The sequence below is a fragment of the Macrobrachium nipponense genome, chromosome 9, assembly GCF_015104395.2.
Source record: "Macrobrachium nipponense isolate FS-2020 chromosome 9, ASM1510439v2, whole genome shotgun sequence".
Lineage (NCBI taxonomy): Eukaryota > Metazoa > Arthropoda > Malacostraca > Decapoda > Palaemonidae > Macrobrachium > Macrobrachium nipponense.
The window spans coordinates 81,571,410-81,588,909 of NC_061110.1; the positions used below are offsets into that span (position 1 = coordinate 81,571,410).

General features: G+C 34.8%; 1 protein-coding gene across 4 annotated transcripts in view; it reads left to right on the forward strand.

Moving 5' to 3' along the window:
• Window positions 1-17,500, forward strand: part of LOC135217845 (transmembrane protein 64-like) — a 73,644-nt gene that overhangs the window by 10,880 nt on the left and 45,264 nt on the right. For 3 of the 4 annotated variants that reach the window (XR_010315208.1, XM_064253848.1, XM_064253849.1), the window contains 3 exons: window positions 2,700-2,895; window positions 7,368-7,508; window positions 8,467-8,604. Coding sequence is in view for 3 of the 4 variants with exons in the window: in XM_064253848.1 (XP_064109918.1) it covers window positions 2,700-2,895; window positions 7,368-7,508; window positions 8,467-8,604 (475 nt within the window). In the remaining variant the exon portion in view is untranslated. The remainder of the gene's footprint in view (window positions 1-2,699; window positions 2,896-7,367; window positions 7,509-8,466; window positions 8,605-17,500) is intronic. The other variant, XM_064253850.1, reaches the window with a different exon arrangement.

Here is a 17,500-nt window from a genome sequence, read left to right on the forward strand (position 1 = left end):
GGTGAAGCCCCTACTGGTCTATCATTCCTAGACTCCTCGAGCCTTCAAGGCCCACAAAGTGCTGAAGGAGAAGCTTCCAGTGATGTGGAGGGCTAATGCAAAAGCCTGGGTAACGAGGCTTTTGTTCACGGAGTGGGTAAATCTGTGTTTCGGCCCGACAGTGAAGAAATTTTTGGAAGAGAAGCGCCTCCCCCTGAAATGTCTGCTGGTGTTGGACAATGCCCCTCCCCACCCTCCTGGCCTCGAGGAAGATATCCTAGTGGAGTATTCCTTCGTCAAGATTCTTTTTCTTCCGCCCAACACCAGCCCTCTCCTCCAGCCCATGGACCAGCAAGTGATAGCAAACTTTAAGAAGCTGTACACGAAACAACTTTTCAAGAGATGTTTTGACATCACCGATACCACAAACCTCACCTTGCGTCAATTTTGGAAGGAGCATTTCGACATCGTCATTTGCATCCGACTCATCGACCAAGCTTGGCAGGAGGTTTCGAGGCGAACCTTGAATTCCTCGTGGAGGAAACTCTGGCCTGATGCTGTATCCGCCCGAGACTTTGAGGGATTTGACGTTGGCGAAGCTGGTGCTGCAGAGTCCGAAACAATTGGCGATCCCGAAACTGTTTTGGAACCAGATCTTGACGAGATCGTTGCACTCGGCAAGTCCATGGGGCTGGTCGTCGACGAGGACGACATCAACGACCTTCTCGAGGAGCACCAAGAGGAGCTTACGACGGATGACCTGAAGGAGTTGGAGGCCATGCAACATAGCGTCGTTCAAGAGGAGTGCTCTAGCAGCGGCGAGGAAGAGGAGGAGGAGCCTATGACAACGGCAGAAATTAAGGATGTTCTAGCCGCTTTTCATAAAGTGCAATCGTTTATCGAAAAAAGACACCCCGAAAATGCTCACACAGGTCGTATGCTTGCGCAGTTCGATGACGTTTGCCTGAGTCGTTTCAGAAACATTGTGAAAAGTAGGCAGAAGCAATCTTCCTTGGATCGTTATTTTTTAAAGAGACCTTCAGCATTAGCAGGAGTAAGCAAAAAGGAGGAAGAACCAAGTGATAAAAAAACAGAAAGTTGAAAGCAAAAAGGAAGAACCAAGTGATGAAACAAAAACAGAAGTTGAAAGTGGTGATGAAGTTGAAATACTGTAAAAAAAAAAAAAAAAGCCTATGTAAAAGTTAATTTTTAGTTTTTTGTAAAGTTAAGTGTTACAGTTTTGTTAATGTGTTTCGTAAATTTTAGTTTTATAGTTTTCCTTAAATTTTTTATGTGTTTTCGTAAAATTAAGTGTACGTACGTACGTACGTTATCTGCCGTTTGTTCTCCTCCTCCTCTTCCGCCACTTTCGGAGATAGCCTTACTCGAAAGGTAAGGTTCCACATTTTACGTTAAAGTAATAATATTTCTTGTACACTAATATACACTTTATTTACAGGTTTTCCATTTTTATTATTAATTTAGGTATTGAATGGTCCAAATTGTTGTAGTATTTCATTGTTTATAGGTCAATTTACTGGGGTGATTTTGGAGGGCTTGGAACGGAATAGCCATTTTACATGTAAAATGTGGTCCAAGATACGAAAACCTCATGATACGAAAGGCACCTCGGAACGGATTAATTTCGTATCTCGAGGTACTACTGTAGATAAATCTATATATATATAATATATATATATATATATATATATATATCTTATATATATAGTGATAGGTAGGCAGATATATAGACAGGTAAATAGAAAAATAAAAATACAGATAATTAGGTATCCCTGAGGTAAGGGCCCTTCTGCCTTTTACAGTATCCTCAGTTCAAATTTGAATTGTTTTGATTTATGAGTGATTGGTCCGATGACCTGTCATTGGCACCTGTATGTCTCAGTGTAAGGAATTTCTTAGTGTTTTATATCCGTTCACTGCCCATGAATTATGATACCCAGTGATGCTGTAGATGATTTGCTGCATGTGAGCTATACTCCATTCTTATTGATAGTCCCCATATGGAGATAGTGCCTTCGGTGCACCTGATACGGTGCGCTGTAGACATTACTTAAGGGTTTTGCAGCGTCCCTGCTTCAGCTAGCTACAACCCCTTTCATTCCTTTTACTGCACCTCCATTCATATTCTCTTTCTCCCATCTGACTTTCCACCCTCTCCTAACAACCGTTTCATTGTGCAATTGCAACGGTTTTTGCCTGTTGCACCTTTCAGACCTTATTACTGTCAATTTCCCTTTCACCAATGAACGACCTCATAGGTGCCAGGGCTCGGCCTTCGGCCTAAATGCTACATTCTATTGTATTATATTCTATTCTACTCTGTTTTATCCTATTCTGTCATTGACAAATTATTTATGAGGTAATGGATTCTGGAATGAACTATTCCGGGTGTGGGAATTTGTCTTTACTCTAAAAACTTTATTTTGTCTGCACATCTTAAATTTGGAATGGTATCACGAACAATTATCTCTTTATCATTTTCAGCTTTTACTCTGGTTTGGTCAATTATCTAATTATTCATCTTGCAGTGATGCTTCCTACGCCATCCGCATGCTTGCAGTAACCTTTTTTTGCAGTGTTTGATTTTGTTTTAATCTATCAATCAATTGCCTCCTAACTCTTGGTGTATCTATAGCTATCTATTCATTTCTCTATCTCATTTATCACCACATTCTCTAACATATTATTACCGCCTACAGGTGTTGCGAGTGTACACTGTATCGTTTCAGAAGTCAGTGGAGGACTATCCTGACTACTGTCGGCGTCGTGACTATCATATGCGTAGTCGCCTACTTCTGCAGAGACTACATCAGGAGAGTCCTCCTGTGGATGGATGCACAGGAGGTGTGGGTCGTCGTTCTGGTCTTCCTTGCTCTTTTCACCGTCGTCTCATTCGTAAGTGCCCCTCTCTCTCTCTCTCTCTCTCTCTCTCTCTCTCGTCTCTCTCCTCTCTCTCCTCTCTCTCTCCTCTCTCATCTCTCTCTCTCTATATATATATATATATATATATTATATATATACATATATATATATTATTTTTATTATTATTACACATATATGCAGTACATATTGCCTCTGTTCGGGTTTATTCTGTGTAACACTACCTTTCAGGTTTTTATTGTTTATGGTTGTCTATCTGTACACACACACACACACACACACATATATATATATATATATATATATATATAAGCTATATTATATATATATATATATTATATATATCTACGCGTATATATATTATATATATGTATGATATATATATATATTATATATATATATATATATATATATATATATATAATCAAACTTATGTATAATAATAGGGAACCATAAACAAAATCTTGAATGAAAATATGAAGCTTAAGTTGTACTGAATCACTATTTAGTAAATTGATAAGAAGGAATAAAGACCTTCTATATTAAATAAGAAATACTGCTAAATGAAATGATTCATAAAAAAAATCAGTCCGAGTAAATGGGTAGTTTGCAAAGATCGTGAGTCTTTTTGTTTCGAGAAAATGGTTCTTGAGCATATGAATAAACCTTAACCATTATTCAAAGGCTATTTGAGTTAGGGAATTCTAATACCGTAGAAAATACTCGTCGAGTCACAGGTGCTACCAGGTTTAGAGCACAGGTGCTCTAAACGAGCAACTTCTATCAGGAACAAGCAATTAGAACTCAGCGGGACCTTTCGTCATTGCAAAGCCGAGTCCGTGTTTACAACTGAAATTGTAATACGTCCAAATAATAATGTGTTATATCAAATGAGATAGTTGAAATAAGTTGAAATAAAAGGGGAAAAATGGTAAATCATTAAGATTTAGAGATAGGAATTTCATATAGCAAAAACCACTCGCTAATATCAAGACCTGAAAAAAGTCCATTGGAATTAGTGCGCAAAATATAATCCTGAAAAAAGTCCATTCGAACTAGTTTACAAAGTATTATGAAAATCGAATAGATACACGGAAACAATCATATATATATATATATATATATATATATATATATATATATATATATATACATATATATAATATATATATATATATATATATATATATATATATATATATATATATATATATATATATTATATATACACACATACACACACACACACACACACACATATATATATATATATATATATAATATATATATATATATATATATATATATATATATATACATATAGGGGTAAATCATTTAAAACCTCAGTTTAAGAAATAACATACTGGGTATAGGTCCTGACCGGTTTCGACTGTATGTCTAAGCTATTGGGTTAAAGATTAAATCAAAACCGGTCAGGACCTGCACCCAGTATCTTATCTCTCTCTCCTGCGATTTTTTTGTGACATATAAATCCCATGTAAATGTGATTTAATCATATATATATTCATACATATTATATATAATTGCACACTATATATTTTATATGTACATAATGAACATACATAAATATACTATATACATATATATATATATATATATATGTATGTATATATATATATATATATATATATATATATATATATACATATATATATATATATATATATATATATATATATATATATCGATATATATATATATATATATATATATATATATATATATATATATATAACTGAATCACGAAAGTTTGGAACGTGATAAAGATCTTTCGACTCGACGTCCTTTACTCCGCAGACAAACTGTTTGTCTGCTGAGTAAAGGACGTTCAGTCGAAAGATCTTACAGAAACTCTATTGTTTATTTTTCCTTCGTGGCTTATACCTTTATAATATATATATATATATATATATATATATATATATATATATATATACATACATACATTTATATATAGTATACATCTATATATATACATACATACATACATACATACACACAGCCTATATCATAGCGATCGCTGACCGCCCCGTTCGTATGACATTTAGAACAAATGCTTTCAGTGCTTGCGTCCTCTTTACCACTCGGAACACTGGACCTTTATGCATTACTAATGCTTGCAGTCTCCCCGACCTTCATGCAGCGTCTGAAATGTTTGAAGAAAGACGAAAACTTTTGCCTTTGTTTTCGACGACACCTTCTGCTCTTTCTTGATGCCTTAATTTTTAGCTGACGGGAAAGCGGGAGCCTGGGCATTTGGTGTGGAATTTTACTGAATTCATATATATGTATATACAGATATTATGTATGTATATATATATATATGCATACATAATATCTGTATATACATATATACGAAATCAGAATTCAGTAAAATTCCACGCCAAATGCCTTTAAAACGCCTATTAGTCCACGCTCCCGCTCTCCCGTCAGCTAAAAATTAAGACACCAAGAAAGAGCAGAAGGTGTCGTCGAAAACAAAGGCAAAAGTTTTCGTCTTTCTTCAAACATTTCAGACGCTGCACGAAGGTCGGGGAGACTGCAAGCATTAGTAATGCATAAAAGTCCAGTGTTCCGAGTGGTAAAGAGGACGCAAACACTGAAAGCATTTTTCTAAATGTCACAGCGATCGCTGTAATATAGACTTTGTGTATGTATGTATGTATATATACGTATATAAATGTATGTATGTATGTATATATAAATAAATAGATATATATATATATATACATATGTATATGTATTATTATATATATATATATATATATATATATATATATACACGTATATGGTGTAGTGTATGTATAAGAATGTAAATATATACATATATATACACATATCAATTCAGTAAAATTTCACAAACGCACACACACACACACACACACACACACACACACACACACACACACACATATATATATATATATATATATATATATATATATATATATATACATGTATATACATATATATATATATACACATACATACATACAAATATAGCTTCGTAGCAATTCGAGGCAACAGTGGATCAAAGCGATTGTAGAATGAAACTCATCACAGATATCATCAATTAAATTAATTAAAACATAGTTCCTTATTGACTAATTTCTTAGTGAGAAGAAGGCCACTAAGGGCTGAATTCTCGTAAAATATAACACAGTTAGACCCAAGTCATCTTAAGGCTGGTTTCCTTATGGTCCTTAGCTTATCTTTATGACGTCAAAGAATGTTTCAACTTTTATAGCAAATCGATGGAGACTTTAGACAGTTTAGGGCAAAACTCTTTCGCTCTGGTATTATTTTCGTGTACTTGCAGTTTCGTTGGACCTGAGTAGTTCTCGAATGTTTGCTTATTTGTGGATTTTTTTTCTCCAAAAACGAATATTTTTAACGAAGTATTTATATTTTGCCATTCAGATGGACTTTTTGTTTTCGTCAGGTCTTGTATTATCCCTTATCAGTGACTTTTGCCATTTATTGCTTATAATTGTTCATATGGCAAAACTCGTAAAATATTTTCATTTAGATGAAGCGTATTTGCGTATCTTGTATCTTTATGGTTCCCTGGAATAGTAATGATTTCTTTTTTAATTTTCAGTCTTTTTTTTTCCAAACCACAAATAAATGTAACCTAAACACTTATTTTTCACATCTAAGTATCTACTGTTATTAATGTGCATAAACTTTTGTGAAGGTCGAATGCTCTTGTTTATATATTTATTTACTTAAATTTTGAGTGAAGGTCGAAAGCTCTTGTTTATATATTTATTTACTTAAGTTTTGAGTGAAGGTACAAAGCTCTTGTTTATATATTTATTTACTTAAGTTTTGAGTGAAGGTCGAATGCTCTTGTTTATATATTTATTTACTTAAGTTTTGAGTGAAGGTCGAATGCTCTTGTTTATATATTTATTTACTTAAGTTTTGAGTGAAGGTCGAATGCTCTTGTTTATATATTTATTTACCTATGTTTTGAGTGAAGGTCGAAAGCTCTTGTTTATATATTTATTTACTTAAGTTTTGAGTGAAGGTCGAAAGCTCCTGCATTTTATTTATTTACTTGGACTTCGTGTGATGGTCGAGAGCTGCTCTTTTCATATTGAGTTACTTAAACTTTGTGTGAAGGTCGAAAGCGCCTGTTTTTATATTTATTTACTTAGACTTTGGAAGCGTGAGCTTCAAGTGAGTGGGCCCTATGGCATTGAAGATCCATATGAATAGTCTTCATCTTCAGAATGATAATACTAATCATTATATATATATCTGCTTAGACTTCGTGTCTGTATAGTGAATTTTTTTATTAACCATTCAAGACAAACAGAAGTATTTATTTATTTACATAAACTTTGTGTCTGTAGGGCTACTTTTTTTTTTTACCACTCAAGACAATCACGAAGAATTTTTATTGCTGGATATTACTTTCTTATCGTCTTGTTATCTCTCTCGTCCCTCTCCGTCCGTAGCCGTTCACTTGGGGCTACATCATCATAAACATCGCAGCAGGCTACATGTTCGGTACCTGGAAGGGCCTCGCATTGACCGTCGGTACTGTCACCTTAGCCGTCATGTTCGTCCATTTCATCATCAGAGCGTGTCTTAGGGAGGTGAGGTTGGAGTCTTTGATTAAATCTGTGATTATATATATATATATATATTATATATATATATATATATATATATATATATATATATATATATTGTATATTTCTATATACATGTGTATATATATTTTTTTGTATATAAATACATATATATTTCATATTTATGTGTATATATGTATATATGATATATATTTCTATATACATATGTAAATATATTACTTGTTTATAAATATATATATGTGTATATATATGATATATATATGATATATATATATATATATATTTATATAGTACAAATTTTATGTATGTGTATATATATATATATATATATATATATATATATACACACATACATACATACATACATACAGTATGTATATAGAAAGAAGTGAAATGTGTGAAACCGGATGAAGAAAGAACAATGTCTGGATAGTATGACATTTTTTTAAATCGACCAGTCATGTTACTAAAGATCCTTATGGAAACGAATGTCTTCTAAAACTGTGTTCACCACATTTAGGTAAAATTTCAAGGAATGTATTTTATAACAGCTGTGCATATATTGATTCTTACAAATTCCGTAATAGCGGCGGAGTTTCTGATTCTAACAAATTCCTCAGTAATGAACACTTGAAGGTTATTTTTTTACGAACACTGACTTCTGATTTCAGTTTAATAATAAAAGGTAATGTGGTTTCATAAACAGTTGTCGTATTTTCAGTTTTCTAGGAAATTTTCTTCAAAAGCCAAAAGTCATGATAAGTTATTGCAATTCATTTTAATAATTTTTAGCGTGAAGCAAAAATGCTTCAAAGACATAACTAAACCAGTTATTTAATTTTTTTAAGTTCATAGTATCAGAACTTCAAACACAAACTGTAAGAGTCTGTAAGACCTTCGTGTTGAACTTAATTGTATTCAAATGTGAATGTGAATTTTGTGTATTTTTTTCTTTATGTAGTTCGTGCGTAAGCAAGTGCTCAAGTCTCGGATAGTGGGCGCCCTCCTGACGGTGGTGGCGGGAACTCACGCCTTCAAAGTCATAGCGGTGACCAGGCTCACTCCCATTCCCTTCGGCCTTCAGAATGCCGTCTTTGCCGTGAGTACTCAGTTTTAACTTTTTTATTTTTTCCTCAGTTGATTTTAATCATTAGGAGACACCATCTATGATTTTCGTTTCTGCCTGATGTTTTGCTTGAACCAAGATTCTTAATTTGAGGTTTGTGCGTAGATAAAAAAGCTATAAGTTTTGACATTTTAAGTGGACTTTTCTTGCGAACTTTATTGCAAAACTTTATTGCGTAATTTCTCTGTTGAAACTGTTATGTATGGTTTCCAGGAACAGGTGTCAAATGCATATACAGCTAAAAGTGTAAGCTAAATGCGTCTATACGTATATATTTTAATGCTTATGCTAAAGTACCATACGATTGTGTGCATTTATAAAGGAAAGTCTTAGCGACAGCATTTACTTACGATGAAATTATTAGCATGTAATGAACGAATAGCTCTTCACCTCCTTCCCTCCAATAGAAAATAATGCGGAAAAGAAAAATGTCAAGGGAGATAAAATGTGGTGTTTATCCGTGTTTGCTTTGCGTTGCCTTTATTATTATACATACTTTATATTATTATATATATATATATATATATATATATATATATATATATATATATATATATACTATATATATTATATATATATATATATATATATATATGTATGTATAGGTATATATATATGTATATATATATGTATATATATATACACACGTATATATATTTAGAAAAGGAAGAAATTGTTTTTATGTGTTCTGTGTTCGCTATGAATATTGTTAAGAGTTGAGACAAGAAGAAGGATGAAAGGCGTTATATACATCTGAGGGGAGGTGATCATTACTGATTTCCTTCTGATTTCCTTCTGATTTCCTCACCTTTTAATCATCATTTGAAAACATTCCTTGACATTAATTCTCTCTGTTTCTCACACTTCTTCTTACTCAAAATATAACTTTCTTTAGGCAATTCTTAGTTCATCTTATTCTCTCATTTGGGTATAATGTCTAATTCAGTTACTTATTCTAAGTTTATTTGTTTGAATTAGTGGGCTTAATTTCTTTTCCAGTTTCTGATACTATTTCATTTTCTGCTGGTTTCACTCAAATGAACTCATGCAACAAAAAATATTGATTGCAAGGAACAAAACACTAAACGAAAGTATATACGAAATTATTTTATTTCCCGTAATAAACTGAGCGATGAATTTGCGAGAAAAAGAAAATACAATTTTAAAAAATAAGGAACGGTTAAAATAAAATGTAAAAACAAATCTACGTGGAATGAATGGAATGGGAAAAATTACTGCGTAAGAATGTGCAATGAAATTCCACTCACCAGAAAGACGGTGAAAATTAGCTGTTGTAAATTACTTTTTGCCGCGTGCTTTCCGAGTCGAATACAGTCAGTAAGAACAGAGTTGATTATTAATGCAAGGAAAGCGCCTCAGTGGCGTGGTCGGTATGGTGTTGGCGTGCCACCTCGGTGGCCGCGAGTTCGATTCTCGGTCATTCCATTGAGGAGTGAGAGCTGTGTATTTCTGGTGATAGAAATTCACTCTTGACGTGGTTCGGAAATCACGTAAAGCTGTTCGTCCCGTTGCTGAATAACCACTGGTTCCATGCAACGTAAAAACACCATGCAAACAAACAAACAAACAAATTAATGTAAGGAAAAGAAAGGTATCGATAATAAGTGCATTACAGATATAAAATTACGCTTCTCATTAACAAGACCCACTCTCGTGGGTTCTATAAGCAATATACTTGATTAACAGTTCTCCGTAGGGGGCTAATGCCGTCAGTGCACCTCATGTAATGCACAGTATGCATTACTTAGGTTTTTTTTGTAGCGTCCCTTCGGCTCCTAGCTGCAATACCTTTCATTCCTTTTACTGTACCTCCGCTCATATTCTCTTTCTTTGATCTTACTTTCCACATTTTCCAGACAATTTTTAAATAGTACAACTGCGAAGTTTTCCTTCTACTTCATCTTTCAGACCTTTTTACTGTCGGTTTTCGTTTAGGCACTGAATGACCTCGTAGGTCCCAGCGCTTACCATTTAGCATAAATTTTGTATTTTATTCTATTGTATTCTTAATTAACAGTTCAGTTTCTTCTTATGGCAAACAGGAACGCTGTAGATCACTAAAGGTTTCAAAGATTCATTCATGATGTTAGGAAATATTTTCATTTGTATATCAATATTAAGCATGGATATTTATATTTCTATTCCAATTTTCTTTAAATGCGCGCGTAATACTTCACATGTGTTCTCAGTCACACGTTAGATGTTTGCCCAACTAATCGATCTGGTCACCATTTGACACTTTATGTGTGCATGAACGCTCAGGACACGTGAAATCCTAATTAATGCCTTGAAGAAACTTTTACTGCAAAGCTGATGTACTCGTGATGAGATGTGAAAGTGTTTTTTTCCACAAAAATGTCAAAATTTATATATATATATATATATATATATATATATATATATATATATATATATATAATATATATATATATATATATATATGTGTGTGTGTGTGTGTGTGTGTGTGTGTACGTGTGTGTGTGTGTGTGTGTGTGTAAATAAAGGTGATGCCACGGAGGAAAATGAGCAGACGAGAAATGCCAAGATCTTTCGGTCTACACGACCCTTTACTTGAGGCACAAGTAAAGGGTCGTGTAGACCGAAAGATCTTGGCAATTTTCGTCTTTTCATTTTCCTCCGTGGCATCACCTTTATTTATGCATAGCATTACGTTTTATATATTTCGTGATCAAGTTATTCATATACATATGTATGTGGCTTTCCCTGAGTCGCAATTAACCACCAAATAAGAAATTACGAGGAACAGGCTCAGGAACGACGTAACGTCAAGGATCATTTTTGAGCAGACTTACCTGAGGTAGAATGTTCGGTCCTGACTAAAACACCTGTTGGACGTCAAAGGCTCATGAACTGGAAAGGCAGATGGGAAGAGAGTAGAGTCATAGATACTTTATAAGATTATTTGTAATCAAAGTCTATGTAGTCAAAATTGATCTTATAGGATTATTAAAGGCTGCTTGATTCTGAGTACATATATGGGTCAGTCTTCGTGTGTGGGAGTTTGTGCCGTCAGTGCACCTCATGCGGTGCGCTGTAGGCATTACTTAGGGTTCTTTGCAGTTTCTGCAGGCCCTAGATGCAACCCCTTTCATTCCTTTTACTGTACCTCCGTTCATATTCTCTTTCGTCTGTCTGACTTTCCAGCCTCTCCTAACAATTGAGTCATAGTGCAACTGCGATTCCTCCAGTTTCACCTTTCAAACCTTGTTATAGTCAATTTCCGTTTCGGTGTTAAATGAACTCATAGGTCTCAGCGCTTGGCATTTGGCCCAAATCCTATACTCTATTCTGTATGGGCCAGTAGTGAGAGGTCTGACCTTAGCTGGATTACTCGGAGTCTGTGGGAATCTATGTTGTTTATTGTTTTGAATCCCCATTTTCCTTTCCATATGGCTATTGCCTTTGCTTTCTTTCTTAGACAAAAGTAGAGGATTCTGCATGTTCATATTATGGGCTACTGTTGTGAGCAGTTGAACCTGGATTTGATTACCTGAAACCTATTGTCCCAACCATATGGAGGTTGTATATCATTTTGAATCTAGGATAACACTAGATTCATTTGTGTGTTTACGTGAGCCATTGGTGCGAGTGGCTGTCCCTGGGATAGATTACCAGAAAAGGATCACCCTAACAACATGGACGTTGTTCGTAATTTAGAATCTGTAACAAGACTAGATTCATTCTTCATACTTATACAGTCCCTGATGTAAGCAGTTGGCCCAGGGCTTAATTGCCTGAAAACTACCTTCTCGACCATCTTGAAGCTGTTTATCGTTCTGAAGATCAGAGAAAACTAGATTCATTCTGCATGGATATATGGGTTGCCAATGCGACCAGCTGGTCCTGGGCTAGATTAGCAGAAAACTAGCGTCCTGACTACATGAGGGGGCCAGGGGCGGCGTTTATCGTGTCAGACAGAACCATTTTCATTCTGCGTGCTCGTGCAGGCCATTGGTGTGAGCAGCTTCCCCTTGGCTAGATAAATGAGAACTCTTCCCGACTGTATAGATGTTGTTTATTTTTGTTTCAAGTCAAGGCAAAACTCATATGGGCTACTGGTGTGAGTGGCTAGACCCAGGCTAGTTTAACAGAAAACTCATCACAACCATATGGATATTGTTTATTGCTTTGAAGCTCAGACAAACGTTGGTCTCGAGCAAGGATTGGTCAGAGGCTGTCACGTCAACTATATTGACGTTTGTTGTTCCAATCTCAGACAAAAGTAGTTATATTTTGAATGCTTATATAAGCCACTAATTTGAGTGGATTGGCCAGGCTAAATTACCCAAACTATCTTCCTGATTGTATAGATGTTCATCCTTTTGGATCCTGGACTAAAAATTGATTAATTTTACATGTTTATATGAGTAACTGATGGGAGATGTTGGCCCAAGGCTGGGTTAACTAAAAACGGTCGTCCAGGCTTTAATTGTTGTCTTTTTCAAGAGTAGATTAATTTTACTTCCTTTTCTGTACCACTGGTGTGAGATGCTGGATTACCAGAAAACTACTGTATCCATCCCTGGATGGACATACATTTCTTCTTAGTTAGATTTTATTTGCATTTATCATTAATACAACTTGTATTCATATTTAGCCGTTGAACACTAAGCTTGATATTTTAAAGGTTTAATATAGTTTCTTTATAAAATTCATGTGAGACATAATGATTATTTTTTTATTAGAGCTTTCATAACTGATTCGACGATCACAGTATGATGTGTTTACTTTATGTGAAGAAAGGTTTTATAATGTGTTCCTCTCCACATCTGCAAAAGAAGAGTGCCATGTACTTACAATAGTAAGCTGATAGCGTTATTACCCTTAATTTGCTTGGGATTAAGGTAAAGTTCCTTCAAAAATGATATGATACATCATCAACTCATCAATCTTGATTCTCTCTCTCTCTCTCTCTCTCTCTCTCTCTCTCTCTCTCTCTCTCTCTCTCTCTCTCTCTCTCTCTCTCTTTCTCTGACTTTGGGTTCTAACCGTACTCGATTACCTTCCACCACTTCTTAATTTCGTGAAAATCCGTAAGTGGAGTCCTCTTGGTAATTGCGTTTCCGTAACTTGTAACGTTCCTCTGACATTTTCCATTTTACTATTGACGCAGTCCAGCTTTGTTAATGTCACTGGAGAAGTATCAAAGCTATCGATCCCTACTCCTCCTCCTCCCACTACTACCACTTCTCCTCCCCCGCCTCCCACATTCATTCCTTTCCCACCTTTTCTCCCACTCTCACCTCCTCCTCACCCACAACCCGTGGGGTGAGTCATATCTTGAATATTCGTCTGACTCTTCAATTCGCGCCTTGATTTTCAACAATTGGTCTCCTTAGAGATTTAAGGGCATAAACGTCCCTAGTGGGAAGACAAACGGTTGTGATTGACAATCCCTCCGTAGCAAAAAAAAGAGAAAAAAATAGGACGAATGTGCTGGAAGTGACTTGCAATAATGTGGCCCACTGTGCTTGCTTGTGTAGAACGTTTCCCTCGCGTTCCTCTGCTTTCTGTTACTACGGTTCTTGTTGACCTTGTTTCCAAGCGTCTCCTAGTTTTCTTCCCCCTTCCACTGATAAGCATTGGTGCTGGGGAATTTATGGCCCATGGCAGAAAGGAGTATGATTAATAATAAACGCAGGCGCAGCAGAGGTTCGAGTTCTATTTTTCTTCTTCTTTTCATGTCAGTGTCAAATGATTTTACAGTACGCAGTGTTTTTTTTTTGTCTGTTGTTGTTAGCAACATACGGTCTGTTTTAGTGCATTAGCGTTTTTTTTTTTATCAGGTACAGCAGACTGACACAGAACATGGAATCTGCTATTGCTTTGGGCTTATCTGATTTGTTCTCAGTGTCTGAATGCCTGTGTATTCACTGACACGCGAACGAATCAGCATTTAATGGACGATTATAAGGAAAATGTATTTTCAATGATTAAGTATAAAGGAGCGACTGGCAGACGGACTGAGAAAGATAAAGAAATTGAGAAAGATAAAGAAATTGAGAAAGATAAAGAAATTGAGAAAGATAAAGAAATGTTCACATACGTTCGCCTTCGTGTATTACGTCTCCTAGAGGAATTTTCTACGAATGATTTTATTAAGTTATTTATCATGGTGCTGAAGTCATATTGAATGAGCATATTAATCTTACGAATATATATATATATATATATATATATATATACATATAATATACATATATATATATATATATATCTATATATATATATATATATATAATATATATATATATATATCTTTACATACACATAGACATACATCTCGTGTTAATCATCCCTCTAAGCAAATAATAGTAAGGGATACAAAGGTATGTTATTTATGCACAAAGAGAATGAACGGCTTAATTGCAAGACTAGTCTTGTTATACGTATATTAAATCCGAAAATTATGCGGTAGTTATTCAACCGAATCAACCATATAAGAAGCCATGAGATTTTTTTTTTTTTCTCGTAGACAGACATTTCCCTCCTTGCATGCGTAAACCTAAGTCAAATGTATTAACCGTCTCGACCGATTTGTCTTGAAGATAATATTGTTATTTTTCAACTGATTCGGTTGAACGGTCAGCTTTTCTACCCGTCATCAGCATAATTCGAATTCTGAAACACGCATACGAGGTGAAGAGGTTCATGAATAAGACCAATTAAGTTTTCTGGTTTGTAGATGTGAGATCATTGTAATTACTGGAGTTATTTGTTAACTTAGCTCCTGCCTGCATAAGAATGCAACAGACTTTAGAATTTTAGGCCAGAGGTCAAGGACTGGGACTTACGAGGTCATTCAGTGGTGAAAGGAAAATTGACAGTAAAAAGGATTAAAAGGTGTAACAGGAGGAAGACCTCGCAGTTGCACTATGAGGGCGGAGAGTCAGATGGAAGAAAGAGAATTTGTATGGAGAAACAGTAAAAGGAATGGAAGAGGTTGCTGCAAAGACCCTTACGTAATGCCTACAGTGCACCGCGTAGGGTGAGCTGATGGCGCCACTTCGTGACACTTATTCTCCTTCGGACTTTGACCTTAAGGAATTTTTCGATAACTTTGAAGATTGAGCTTAGAAACTGCAAGGCCGTGATAAGGATAGATATTGGCAAAGCGTATCTGCTTGGTAAGTTACTGACGATCCCCTACACACACGCACAGATATATACATACACAGACACACACATCTTATACTTTGGTCCAGCAAATATTAGTTGGATAATAATAATAATAAATTATTATTATTATTATTATTATTATTATTATTATTATTATTATTATTATTATTATTATTGTAACGATTAGTAGCCGTTATTTGTTTTAAACAACCATTACGATTGTTGCAATGTTTCCCTTACCCGCCAATGTGTATCGTCGTGATGACGAAGTTACTTTTGTCGTGGTGTGAGTGACAGCTGTAGACAGGTTTTGGATGGCGATCTGTGAGGTTCTGGGAAACTTCGGCTGAGAAAGTAACAGCAGCATGCCAGTATTGGAGCAGCCGGAAGTCATTATTGACTTCAACGAGAGGATTGATTTCGACGGGAGAATGAGGCCCGCTACGTCTTTGTGTGTGTAATTGTTCAGTCCTCCTCCTTGATCTATCTTGCCTTTCGTCAATCATTCCAGCCCAATTTCTTGCTTTTATTTTGAATCTGCTGGTCTCTAATAACGAGACCATTACATTACTGAAAAGTATAAGAGATAAGGTCTTTAGAAACTATACTCGCTTTTTTTCCATCTGTCCATCCGCCTGTGGTGTTTGCGTATGGTAACACTGCGTCCCGGGCTTTAGATAGTTACATTCAGCTTACATTCAACAATAATAACAATATCCTATTTCGAATATTAACGGTGTAATTCGCATACAGTAAATTATTAAAACGCTTTTCAGTTGCAAATGTACACCCAGATATCCTTTCATTTACCTAAAACTTACACATAGCGTAACTATTTAAAGCCCGGGACGCAGTGTTACCATACAAAAACACCACAGGCGGATGGACAGATGGAAAAAAACAGAGTATAGGTAGATTTCCACGCCCTTTCATCTTTTTCCTCCAACGTGTGTAGACACGAAAGATGAGACTCCTAAGAGTGAGGAGTTAAGAGTTGTTTAAGGAGTCCTAAAATGCTGTCACTATTTCTGAAATTGAATCGTTCCTTCAGATTGATCTAGTTTTTATTATAAAAATTCAGGGTCATTTTCTTCTGTGTAGTATTTGTTCCGACTTCTCCATTATTATTATTATTATTATTATTATTATTATTATTATTATTATTATTATTATTATTATTATTATTATTATTATTATTATTATTATTCTAAAGGGTCCACAGTAATATAATTGTTAAAAGTTCGTGTAAAACTTAATCAAGTTATACACGAACTTTTAAACTATTATATTATAGTGGACCCTTTCGAACAACTCTCGTGATAGAGTTTTTCCAAACTATTATTATTATTATTATTATTATTATTATTATTATTATTATTATTATTATTATTATTATTATTATTATTATTTATAAAACCTCTTAATATCACGAGTCACTAAAATAGTGAAGAAATCCACAAAGGTGTATATGTTAATATATATTAGTAATATATATACAAACAAGAGCTTTCTCGAAAGCTTCCGTTTTGTATAATTTATTTCTAAAAAGATTTACTTCTGCACCATTGTGGATTTCTTCGCCATCTTTATTATTAGTACTTTTCACTTATGTCCTTATGGAACGAGGCTTAGTACTATTCACATATGTCCTTATGGAACAAGGCTTAGTACTATTTACTTATGTCCTTATGGAACAAGGCAGCTTGCC